Raw genomic sequence first — 13,086 nt, 5'->3', positions numbered from 1 at the left:
GGAATGGTTGACAGTGGTCACGCCTACCCTATCACGTGTCTGTGCAGTTTGTGAATAGACAGTTCTCTTCAGAGTTTATGAAGAAGAGAATTTAATTTTATAAATTGTTTGGTCAAATATAATATAACTGTCCTAGAGCTTATACAAGGTATTTTGGGAAGGAAATCATTTGGTGCATTGAGTCTTATACAGCGCTGACAAAGGTCCATACTCAGCTGGCTGCTGCCATGATGTCAAATGTTTGTATCAAGTTGGAAAAACATTTGATAGTAACAGGTTTGTTTCCCTTCGTAATATTTCATTGGTATTTTTTCTGTCAAAAGTTCTGTTCTTTAACTATAGATGCAAGATTTAAACAATGATTATTACATGACCTGTATATGTTATACAGTATATATATTTATATATGGGTTATGTGTGTGTTATATGTTTGGGTAGTATTTTGTTGTGTAATAGTCATTATGACAGAACAATTTCCATGGACATGTGACATGATGTCATGAAATAAGGCGGGTCGTTAGAACACACCTTTTTTAATTACCTAGTTGATAATCAAGCAAATCAACAAATCCAAAACAACACTCAGAAGAATTACCATTCACTGTCATATTCATTTTGTTTTCATATAAACAAATATGCCACTTCTGAGGTATGTATACAGTATGTCACTGTATACATACCACAGAGGTGCTTCCCTTGAACACTGTATATAGCCACAGGCTTTTCGAGGTAGCGGGCTGGTTATTTGCATATGAAAGAAGCAGGCACATGCCTAATGGGTAGCAATCAGAAGTTGTCCAACCAGTTGAGACTAGAGAGCATTACAAGAGTGGATTATAAAGAAAATGTAGTGCGCCGTTCGTTTTCTGTCATGGGTAAGTTGGAATATGGCACAATCTGCACCAGGAAGCCACCAAGAGAATAACACAACTGCTGGCAAGGAGAGCGGAAGCGTCTCGGCGCTGATTTCTTACCTCAGGAGGATACGAGTAGACATGTTTAGTCAAGTGGACAAGGCACAACACTGTAGGTTCTGTGGACAGCATGGTAGGTGTGACTGTCAGACGAAACGCGGGGACGACTCTGCCATCGAAGAAGACAAGAGCGACATCACTGAGGCACCGGGAGACGAGGCTATGTCTGCCCTCTGCCAAGTACAAGACACCATGAGACAAATACTTCAGGAAATCACTGAGATAAAGGAGTCTGCTCACTCTCAAAGCAGACGTGTCAACGATGTGGTGACTCATGACAAATATCAACATGTTGTTGACGACCTTCTAGCAGCCAGGTCACGGTATCAGGAGCTGGAAGACAAACTTTGTCGGTATGAGAATGCGCTGAAGAGTATGGAAGAGGAAGAGAAGAAGAAGAAGCTAGAATCTCAAAGTACAATTATCCATGCGGATGCTTCTGAACAAAGGGGTGCCAATGCACGGAAACAGGAGCGAACGTTGGAGCAGGAAAATTCCTTAAAAAGTGAGAGTGGCCACCACGTCCCAGATACAAAACACACTGACATAGACCAAGTAAAAGACATGATGTCCAAGCTCTTGCGAGAGATTTCAGACATGAAGAAGGACAAGACTGTAGAAAAAGATACAGTTGCTGACAAAAGGATAGAGAAAATGAATGACACAGTGGTTGATGCAGTTATGGAGGCATTAGATGTTGATGAAATACATGTGAAAAGCTATGACAAAGGGACGAGGACCTCTACCCCATTGAAAACAAAGCAAGCAAAAGATGAAGATGAAAAGAAATTTTTAGAACTGCAGACCAGTCCAATAAGGAAGAACCCGTTGGAAAGTTCTTCCCAGGTATTTGGATCCCATCCAATGAGTGAAGACAGAAAGATAAAACTTATGACAGATTCTCAGGTGCAAACAGTTCCCATACCAAGGAGTCGAGAGGAGGTTTTAAAAGATCTGGTCAGGAGTGACACTCAGGATGGAGTATCTTCCACTGCTGGCCAGGAACGGACTATGCCTATGCTAAATAAAACTGACTCTTGGTCTTGCATGAGTTCTCAGGAATGTGAGACAAAAGGTGAAAAACATGGTCTGCAACATCCTGAAAACAACTATGTTCCCGATACTGTTGGTGTTACAACAAGCTGTAAGAAAGAAGAGGAGAAACATGTCAACAGTTCACAGGGTTCCTGTCAAAATGGCAAAGATGCGGAAAAGGTGGAGGACAAAAATGTGGAAGGTAAAGTTTTTTCCACCAGTTTCTTTAGCTTTGGACAAAAGGCGCAAGATGAAGGGAGTGCCTCTTTGATCAACCAGCTCTCTAGTGGATTTGGGAAGCTGTCCAAGTTAAAAAGTTGGGTTGGTGACAGTATAGCCTCTACAGCAATGCAAATCACTGGAAGAAATGGCGAGAAGACTACAGACTCTATGGACCAGCAACAAAACCAGAATATTTCAGAACACTGTGCCTCAGAAACTGTGTCAACAGATGAACACTCAGGTGATAGTCCATTGTCCTCAGGATACTCATCCTCACATGGGAGAACAGTACAGCATGGTCTGCCAAATCCACAGCTCTCTCAAGCCCCTGTTAATGAACCACCCTTCACAGCTACTTACGTCACTGTACAAAGTGTAAGTCCACGCGGCACTCTGTTTCATTTACTTCAAAAGCCAGAAGAAATAGCAAAAAGTGATTCCATTTCCTCAACAGGTAATCCTAAATCATCAGAGACTTCTCAAGTTAGGTGCCAAAAAGAGAAAACAGGACAGGAGTTCCAGGTACCACAGACCACCCTTACTGAGCCAGTGCCACAGGAGACGACATTGCAAGTGGTACACCATGTGCGCCACACACGCCCAGTCCAAAGGAAAGGAATGAGACGATCTGCCTCTCTGCCCAGACAGGCCCACTTGGCCTCTTCAGAACCAAGGTCAGTACACGGACATGTACATAATGTTGGAGTGGTCACATCTACCTCACAAGAACAGCTGCAAAGACTTCCAAGGAAGGGCATCCTTCATCAAAAACAGCACGTATGTGACGTGCCCTTCCAGAACTCTGAGCTATGGAGAAGAAGGGGGTCCAACTGTGTGCACGTCGACACTCAGGAAATAATATCTAGTGATGCTGCAGCATCGGATGACTCCAAGATGTCATATTCTACAAAACGACAAAAACATGTCACATACAGTCCTTATGTACAGAGGAAAATCATTTCCCCCAGACATTCTCCGAAGGATAGGCCAAAGTTTGTCATCCCTTTTCTTGTTGAGTATGATGACAGTACCAGTACCAGTGAGGAAGACTTACAAACAATGTACAGTAAGTCCTCTGCCTCTGCTCAAGGCAAAGGTTATGATCAGAGAGGTCATTGTGCAAGCCAAAAACCAAGAAGTAGTGAAATGACAGCTGGACAAAAAAAGTTGTCTTCCAACTCTAGTGATAGTCCCCAGGCATCCTCAGGTTTATCAAAAAAGACAAGCAGTAACTCTACTGATGGAGTTTTGCCATTAGATCACAGACAGGCATCTGCAAACTTTCTACAGGTTCCAGGAACTGTACCTTCTGTAAGACCAAAAGTCAGGTTGAGACTTGGTGATGAGGACTCTTCTGCGGGAAGAAGACACTCTAGAGAAAAAGGCTCCATGCAGCAATCAGGCAGACAAAGCAGGAAGAAATCCCTCTCTCCGAGCAGACAGGCCGTTAGTTCTGAAGATGACCCTTGTATGTATAGAGTGCAGATACCGCCACAAGTGGAGAGAAAGTCGAGAGAAATGGAATCAGTGCGTCACCCAAAAAACAGGGCACAGGTTTCAATGCCTGATGAGGTTGATTTCGTATCATCACATCCCTTGGAAAGTGCTGCCATTGGGAAAAGTAGGAAGGATCAAACACTTGGAGTTGATAAAACAGCAGAGACCAGACATGGTAAGGCTAGGCCTCCACATCTGGAACAAAGCATGGGAAGAGATGGGACAGGTGATGTAGCGCCAGGGACTAAGGATAGAGAGAAATTGCAGAGAAGAAACAGCATGGGGAGGAGTAGAAGAGATAGAACAGTAACCAGTGCATCAGGGGACAAAGACGTGTACTTGAATTCTCACTCAAAGCATAGTAGATATCAGCATCGAAGCAGGAGCATGGACAGAGACAAAACGGGTAAGACTGATGACAGAACATCGTGGACCAAAGTCAGTGAGGAGAGGCCATGGCAGCAACATGGAAGCCACAGTCCGAGGATCACTAAAAGGGATGGGACATCAGAGACTGTTAGGGTGAAGTCAAGGCCTCTACAATGGCAACAAGACATGCCCAATGCTGCCAGTAGGAGAAGCAGGAGAGAGGACAACACTGCAGAAATGGGAAAGATTCTCTTCTGGAGTCAAGTAGCTGCCAAATCACCTCAGCTCAAGCCCAGAATCATCCATTCACCTCAACAAATCTACGGTAATCCAGCTCATATGACCTTCACTAGCACTAGGCACATTCTACAATTTACACATTAAAAAATCAGTATGCCCGCAATAACCAATTAAATAGGGGTTTGGGTACTTTTATTATTCTCACAAGAAATTGCGAAGAAATGTCCAAGAAATATCTTCTATTCTGAAGATCCCCTAGCAGCTTGATCTGGAACTGCAGGCTAAGGTGCACATAATTGCATGAAAATGTACATTATGTAAGTCAGAATTTAGTATTGCATTTTTAATGAGGAAATTCTATATTTCAAGTGTTTTCGAAATAAGGAGAAAAGACAAGTGATATGTGTTTATGACATTCAAGTGAAACATTATTAGAATATGTCAGTTACGCAAGTATGGACCAAATTTGCATAATTGATACAGAAGTGCTAAAATTGTTTAATACAAAATAATGGAAATTTCATACTTGTAACATGTTAAGGTGGACCAAATTTGCATAATTGATACAGAAGTGCTAAAATTGTTTAATACAAAATAATGGAAATTTCATACTTGTGACAAGCACTCTCACCAGAATACCGCCATGGTATACTGTAGAATTGCACACTTGCTTTAAGCTTGCGTCACTACGGGGTTCGTTCACTGCGTCACTGTTCTATTATTTTCTCTGATTTTTTATAATTTAGATATTGCGTAATACATAAAAGTATGACTTAGAAGACGACAAAATACGCAAAAGGTAAGAAAATTCGTCCTCTATCTCTGAAATTCGAGTAAAATGAGTATCTTTCAGACCCCACAGTGACTCAAATGTGACACAAGTGCAGTGAGAGTGCACCTTAAGTTAGAAAGTGAACATAATCATGCTTCTAAAATATGTACAAATCAGACAATTTTAGGCTTAAGTAACAGCAAAATAATCTGTTTTCTAGTTTGTTGGATACTTAGAAACAAACATTAGTTTCCATATTCAGTCATCCATGGGTTTGTTATTGCAGTGCTAGGCAACCTGAGTTGCCAGAAGGGTATAATCATACAGTGCATCGCTGTTGAAGGTTTTATGAGTGACCTAGATTGCATTGTACCTAACCCCACTCCCATTATCATAATTGCTTTTTACTTTCAGCTACTTGGTAAATATAGATTGCAAGATATGTGCTACATAGTTACAGCTACTACATGGTTCTTAGTTTCTTAGAAGTCCCAACATGCTACCTGTTTTACGTCATGTACATGTGAATAAATAGGTGGGCATTATCAACAAGTTGAGTTGAACTTTGTGGGATGGGCAGGATGTGAGGTAGACTGACTGTCACTACCGGAGAAAGCCAGGATTTTACAGATCATTTCCTGTGCTAAGAATAATGAGAGATTGAGGTGCTAGGCACTGATGAGTGATGAATCATAGGGTTTGTTCTCTGTAGATATTGTTTTGTGAGTGTATGTTTGTAATACTATGTACATTTTGTATGTAATGTATACCCTCGTACTTAAGCCTAATGTACTTAAGTCCGGAAGGTATGGATCGTTACGGTATTTGGTATGTGCAGGTTTTGGGAAGGTTGTTTGGGGACTTATTGGCCACTTCCCTCGGTATTGCAGCATAACTTGAAAAACAGAAATCATTATTGATACCAGTTTATCCATCAGATATAAATTCGTACACATGGGTATGAGTGATTTTGATACATGCGATGTGTAGTCGCATTCATTTTCTGCAAAAAGCCTTTCCTTTTGAGAGGATCTCAAATCAAAAAGGTGCTGTCGTCAATGCCCAATACAATATGTTTAGAATTCCTTTCTTTTTGCAACTTTGTTGTAGGAATATAAATCATGTTTTTTAGTAACAGAATATTAGTCAAAATTGTACCATTATGTCATGAATGTTTTGTAAGATTATTAAGGTACAGTCCCTGTACATTGATGTTCTGGTATTTTGTACCGGTACCTAAAAGATTTTCACAGTATTGTATAGTATACAATGTTGTATACAGTATATATAGTGGTATGAAGCCCAAGGGTGAGTACTAACAATATGTAAGCTGTACATAGAGCCTACATAGTATGCCTATTTGACATGTATGTTTACATTTTTTATAATGTGGGTGGTCTTGGTTTAACCTTGAGTAAGCTCTGTACAATAGTTTTGGCCTTTGGGATGGGCAAACTGCCAAATAACTTCTGGGCATGTATTCACTGAGATATAAACTTTAAGGTTAATGCTAATCAGGAGTGTTATAATAAGGGGTGCCTACATGTAAGCATTTGTGCCATTGGTGTTAAACATTTTGTACGAACGTTGCAAAATATACATGAAACTAAGAAAAAAATGTATGAATCTTATGAAAAAGGCACAAAGTGCTATAATGCAAAAAGTGTACGAATCTTCTGGAAAGCATACCAAGGCTTTTATGCAAACTGGTCAATTTTATATTTCTATATATAGCTTCAGTGTCTTCATGACCAATAGTTGTTGACGTCATTGCAACTGTTGGTCTTTTGTCCTTGTTATTGCCTTTACTAAGTCTGGTATTTTGCAGTCATTGGTAATAATAAGTCCTTAGAATAAGATGGTAAGCCTGGTAAGCCTTTGATCCTGTCCAGGATTCTGTAGATATTATACTATGCATACCATAACGAGCACGTAATTCAGCCTTTTTACCCTAACATTGGGTACGTACTAGTATTAGGGATGGGTACCGGTACAGGTCCAGGTCCGATTCAGGTCCAAAAGACCAGGTCCGGACCTGAATTTTTTCAGGTCTGGTTTTTCCGGACCGGTACAATAAGAAAAAATGGTTTTGTACCGGTACACCATACCAGTGCCCACTCCTAGATACATGTACTGGCTGCAAATGATAAACCAGGATAATATTATTATTATAAAAAGTAAACTCTTTTAAAGATCACTCATATTCATTCGTGCAAGCAGTGAAAGTTGTGGATTAAGTTGACTTAGGAATGGTCTCTTTTGACCACAGTTGCCCACTCTGGACAGAAAAACCAAAATTATGAAATTCAATGCAATTTTTGCTTAAACTTTCTGGCAGCTTTAGCTTGTACCTGTGGCAGTTGTCCCAGATAGACTCATTGTCAGACAAGCAATTATTTTGACCACTGTTTGTGTTTACTTGTGCAGGGACTGCGTACCAGGTGGAGGAGGAGACGTCCTCAGACAGTGATGACGAAGTGTTGCAGCAGTACAAACGCTCCATGAGTCAGCACTCCGTCCGCAGCAAGGCCAGCGTCCGCTCACAAAGGTCCAAGAAGGCCGAGAAGTTGGCCAGCCCTATAGGTGAGTACCATACGTAGCCTCCTCCTGTCACAATGTCATTAGAAAAACATGTCTGGCATATTACATAGGAAATAGTGTTTTTCTTTTTTTCCTTACTCCAGAATATTCAATGTCTTTGAGTTAATTAATCAAAAGGCTCATGTAGACCAGGGAAGCTGTCAACAACTTTAATTTTTTTTTCACCCTCTCATTGTTTATAGGAGCCCATTTCATTCATTTATGTTTGCTAAATCTGTTATTTTACGAAAATACATTTTTCAGCAGTTTCGTGTTATGCACTAATAATGTTTTTGGATGGATGGGGTGAAATTTTTGTCCGTCGCAACAAGCAGATTTGAGGAGGAACAGGTCCTGGAGACAGCCCTTATTTCCAAGGTTTTTGATAGTCTTAAAGAGGAACAAATGTGTTGGGTGTTTCTTTGCAGAAAAACCAGAAGCAGAAGCTGCTTACCAGCCCATAGATGAGCCCGATCGTGAGCCCGATCGTGACTACCATCGACCAACCAGAGCCAAGCCCGATGACCCGTACTCTCGGCTGGAGAAGGGCGAGCCAGAGGAGGAGATTGTGGAGAGTGACTTTGAGCACGACCACGACCATGCAGCCTACCTGGAGTATGAAGAGGGCCTGGACAATGAGGCCTACGACAGCGAGGGGGCAAATGGAGCTTACGGAGACCAAGTGTCCTACCATTCCCAAGAGGTTTGGAACCTATCTTCAAAGTCAAGTGATAGCTATCGAAACCAGGAGTGGTACTGATCTTCAAAACCTATTATACCCAGACAGCTAAACTGAACCTGTGGTCATGTTGAAGAGGCCTGAAAACAGAATAATAGAAATTCCTCAGATAGAATAGAAAAGTTCTGTCTTGTAAAGGATATTTAGGATATCTGGATGAGCTAAACTAGTGATTTGCAGATGCACAGAAAGGACTAGATAAAAATATGTGTTTTTGACCATAAAGTTTTCTTGTAGTTAGTTACAAATATGCAAAACGTTTTGTTTCGCATTAGATGCTCATTTTCCATGACAGGAGACCATTGATTTGACGGAGTTTGGCAATGAGTGTTGGATTCCCTTTGGTATACAGTTTCGGACATATTAGTCAAGGCCCCGTTATCAGATTATCAAAGCATGTAGTATAACATGATGATCCAACATGTACTTACAAGTGGTTATAATGTCCAAGACTTCAAACTGAGAACAACATTTCAGCTGTTTAAAATTTCTGACCATCGCAGAGTCCTATTGAAAATCATCTCTGCCTTGATGCTGGTAAAAACAGTCAGTCTGAGTGTAAACAAACCTAGGGAGACTATGCAATTGGCAATGCGTGATCAGCCAGGATAATGTCACAATCTAAGCACTTTCTCGTACTGTGCGGGAGTTTACTGGGTGATTAGAGGTCATAACATGTCAATCTGCCAGGCAGCTAGTGCACTGCCAATTTCGGTAGAGTGCTTGCATGTTCTGTGGCCCGAAACGCGCCTTTTACGGCCTAGTAACATGACAGCAATGACATCATATTTTCCTACCCGTATCACTACCAACAAGGGAAGGTACATATGCCAGATTTTTCATGTAAGTCTTTTTTCATAAAAACCCCTTCAATTTTCAAGCTAGAATGCAAAAAGGGTAGGTTTTTAGTAATCGTCACCTATTTTTATCTGACCAATTATCATATAAATCAAAATTCATAAGGATCCCCACATAATCCAGTTGATAATCCACAGAATTAGGCTTAAAAATTGCTGAGTACTGAGAGCAGGTTTACATTGTACAGAGGTTTACTTGTCTTTGAATGACACTAAGGACATAATAATGTGGGGAGACCTGCAGCATAATCCTGGTAGAAGACATTCTTAGATGAGGATTAATCCCAGTAAGAAACAAGTTATAGCAAGTATAAAACAGAACATGTACTTCACTGACTTAAACTGATGATTTATGATTTTTCATCCCATAGCCAATATGAACACTACATGGATATAATCATAGCTGTAAGTCAGGCTTTTACATAAGTCTAGGCTTAGAGCACTAAATTCTGAAAGATCAGATAGTAAAAGCCCCTCGCACCCCTCTTTCCCTGACGAGTTGTACAGTGCTTTGGGAATACGTGCAAGTTGCCTGTAGCCATATATAGTTGAGTGTGGTTGATGCATCAGGTGCCATCTGGCTCCTGCACTGAGAGAATGGATTCTCCCGTGGTTGTATGGGGGGATGCCTGTTGCACTGCTCCTAAAACCTGCCCAACCTGTTTTCACTGAAAGGAGTGTTGGTGAATGGTTCTGAGGGAAAGGGCCTCATGAATGTTGATAGTATGACTAGTCTGAGCTTCAGAAGCTTCTCTGGGTAATGCATTGGTTCGTTTGTACACTGTAGAAGCGCAAAAGACTGAAATCTCGGAGGCATCGACCAGAAGGCAGGAGTATGGCCTCTGAGCTGAACAAGGTAGGTGAACAGGTGAAGCCTGGCTTGTCTGTAATAATGTCTGCTCTTATCCGGACTTGCCTTGTTCTCCAGCATGTGAGGAATGTGGTGTTTGTATGCAGTGCCCATAATTGCTCAATATTATTAGCATGGAGGTCTCCATGGTGCTTCTAATGGACTGTACTGCAGTGGGGTGAGCTAATTTGGTGACGACACTCAGCAGATAATGCACAAGAGATTGGCCAACACAATTACGGTGGTTGCCTGGGTGTTGCCTAATATGGTGTGAAGCCTTGAGGTGAGTGTGTATAATGTGGAGTCCATAGTGCGGAGGTTGAATCCCCCATCTCATTGTAGGAGGGACGTGGTGGATTGTCGTCCGGCGAGGAATCGGTGGCGACATTTTCAGGGGAAGTTGTGAGTGCGGACGAAATGTCTGTCATAAGTTCAGCACCAGATCCCAATTGGAAAAATAAAGCTCAGGTGAGTGGCTGGAAATTGTCTTGATAACAGGTGAATTGAGAAAGTGTTGCCAGAGGCGTTTGTTCTTTGTTTACAAGGCTTGCAGCTGTATACATTGTGTTGCATGGAAGAAATTTATGAATCATGATCATTGAGTTGGAAATTCAAATATGCTGTGATTTTATTCACAAGCCTGTCATCAGAATTATGCTTCTCTCAGAGGAGTTGTCTTCTCCGTCACTTTTTTTCCGCTCTGTTGCACTATTCTGATACACGTGTACATTTGAACATAGATCAAACATAAACAATGCTCCTGTTAGGTTCAACAGTCTACTGCACTAACATCATTTTAGATCTGCACCAAACCATAACAGCAACATACATCAGCATGTATATGATGCATACATAGCTTTTATCTTTCCTATTCCACAGACAGCTTGATTATACATTCTAACAGTACCCTGTGCTTTCGATCCACCATTTACTTGATCCTTGGATGTAGCAAACTGCTCTATGTTGTCTGCATATCAAAGGAGCCTTGCAGGCTTTTTAGTGATACACGGCACAGGATTGGCAGCCCCTTGGGTGCATCTGATGATGTTGTTTTTTCCTGGAAGATCCCTTTAGAAATGCATTTAGGACAACTAGTAGGAGATAAATGTGGGACTGACTCAATAAAAGACTCAGCAAGTGTATAGGAATGGACAGCACTACAAATCATGGCTCGTTACAAAGTGGAGACTACTGTGAAATACATTTTTGCAGAGATATGTATTGAATATCAAGTACATCTAGTAATTATGGACTATTCTAATCCTTTATGTAAGTAACGACATCATCTTCATCATGATCATCATCATTTATGATAACAACTTTTCTAAGGCCTATTTACACACTGATTTTTCCCCATATCGGGATATGTTAGCTATTCACCCCACAGGGTGATCTGTCATGGAAAACCCATGGTGCTCAGCCTATCATGACCTGACATGACTGCTGAATAAGGAAAAGGGGGAAAACATTAACCTCGGTGCTGTACAAAAAACATGTACGTGTACATGTACATGTAATGATGTATGGATGGTGTAGCACTGCTGTAACAGTTATTGACTCTGAATTGAATATAGTCTATGTTTTTGCTGTTTGCTTCAGTGTACCAGAAGAGTCCATCCTTGCAGGGGGACATTTTTTGAAATTCGTTTTTAGACTAGGGTGATTATCCAAAAGTCCTTTTTATACAAAGCATGTTTGGACTACTCCAACTTCATACAGGTGTGTTGCTGGGAAAGTCTATTCTTGGATGTAGAGGGGAGTTTAGAATTCAATTTTGGACTTGTTTGGTGATTCAAAGTTTGATTTTTTTATTGGCCAGAAGTGTTTTTAGACTTGTTCATTTCACATGTGGGTACCACTGAAAAGGTCCATTCTTGTGAATTCCACTAGCCATTTTATAGTAGACTGCCCGTTGACCCTACAATTGACCCTACCATTACCACCCCAACATTGGCAACAAGTTGAGACGCCTTTTGAATTTTTTTCATAATACACCTTGACATTTGTGCATTACCCAGTATGGAAAATAGATGATAGCGCACGATAATGGGTAGCGCTCCATTAGCATGCTATAAGATAAAAGGGTACTAGTACTCTTGACTGATTGTGAAAGTTGTAGCATAATTTGGGGGCAGTGCCTTAGATATCGTGCCATTGAAGTTGCTGTTAGAACTTGCTTTTGCAAGGATACATCAATGTACTCGATTAGCAACACTGATTTGCTGCTACTTACAATGTCACAAGTTGTCATTGCAAGTTTTTGCACTGTTACCGGTTTATCGTCTATAAGCCAAGGTTTTGATGGACATGCTAAGCCTTGCATATAAATGTGGAGGCTTGATGGCAGCCAGCCAGCAGCCTCTGTCTTTTGGGTTGGCACTCACTAATTTGAGGATGTGGAGATCTTCCCTTATGTTGTCAGTCCATCTCTTGTGGGGTCATCCCTGTGGATTTTTTCTGTAGTAATTGTGGTCATCCTGCCTGGCTACTTCTCTTCCTCTATCCTCTGAAGGAGGCCTTATCAGGCATAACGATGCATTTTATATCACCTTGATATCAAATACTCTATGCCTGCTTGGCAGATTCTGTCAAGCTTGTTAACTTTAGAGATGTTGTATCACTATCATTTTTAATGCAGCTACCCATAGTTGATAAATTGAATGTACATAACACAAAATATAAAAATCAATTTGAAAGTATCCTGCAAGTCTGATCTTTGTGTTTCAAATGCGAAGAAATAAATTCCATACATAGTCAAGAAAATAACAGCTTTGTACATTTACAACTCAACATGTCTTGAGAAAAATTTATTTATGAACCTACATGAAATAACAATAAGCAAAACATTGGACACAGAACAGCAATCATGATGAGACAGGGAAGGAAAGTCCTAAACTTGTTGCTATAACATCGACAGTTGACACTTGTCACATGTTTGTCATCACATTTGT

The 13,086-nt window shown here is 40.8% G+C and overlaps 1 protein-coding gene across 7 annotated transcripts in view; it reads left to right on the top strand.

Moving 5' to 3' along the window:
• Nucleotides 1-13,086, top strand: part of LOC118418846 (synaptotagmin-14-like) — a 37,860-nt gene that overhangs the window by 13,858 nt on the left and 10,916 nt on the right. For 3 of the 7 annotated variants that reach the window (XM_035824975.1, XM_035824964.1, XM_035824983.1), the window contains 4 exons: nt 7,537-7,692; nt 8,118-8,392; nt 10,073-10,141; nt 10,478-10,603. In XM_035824975.1, coding sequence (XP_035680868.1) covers nt 7,537-7,692; nt 8,118-8,392; nt 10,073-10,141; nt 10,478-10,603 — 626 coding nt within the window. Of the gene's footprint in view, nt 1-1,782; nt 4,423-7,536; nt 7,693-8,117; nt 8,393-10,072; nt 10,142-10,477; nt 10,604-13,086 lie in introns of those variants that run through there. The other 4 variants (XM_035824941.1, XM_035824932.1, XM_035824950.1 and 1 more) reach the window with 4 other exon arrangements.

This window comes from Branchiostoma floridae, chromosome 1 (genome assembly GCF_000003815.2).
Source record: "Branchiostoma floridae strain S238N-H82 chromosome 1, Bfl_VNyyK, whole genome shotgun sequence".
In the NCBI taxonomy this organism is placed as follows: domain Eukaryota; kingdom Metazoa; phylum Chordata; class Leptocardii; order Amphioxiformes; family Branchiostomatidae; genus Branchiostoma; species Branchiostoma floridae.
The sequence above is the reverse complement of the archived record's forward strand: the minus strand, read 5'-3'. Positions and strand labels throughout refer to the sequence as shown.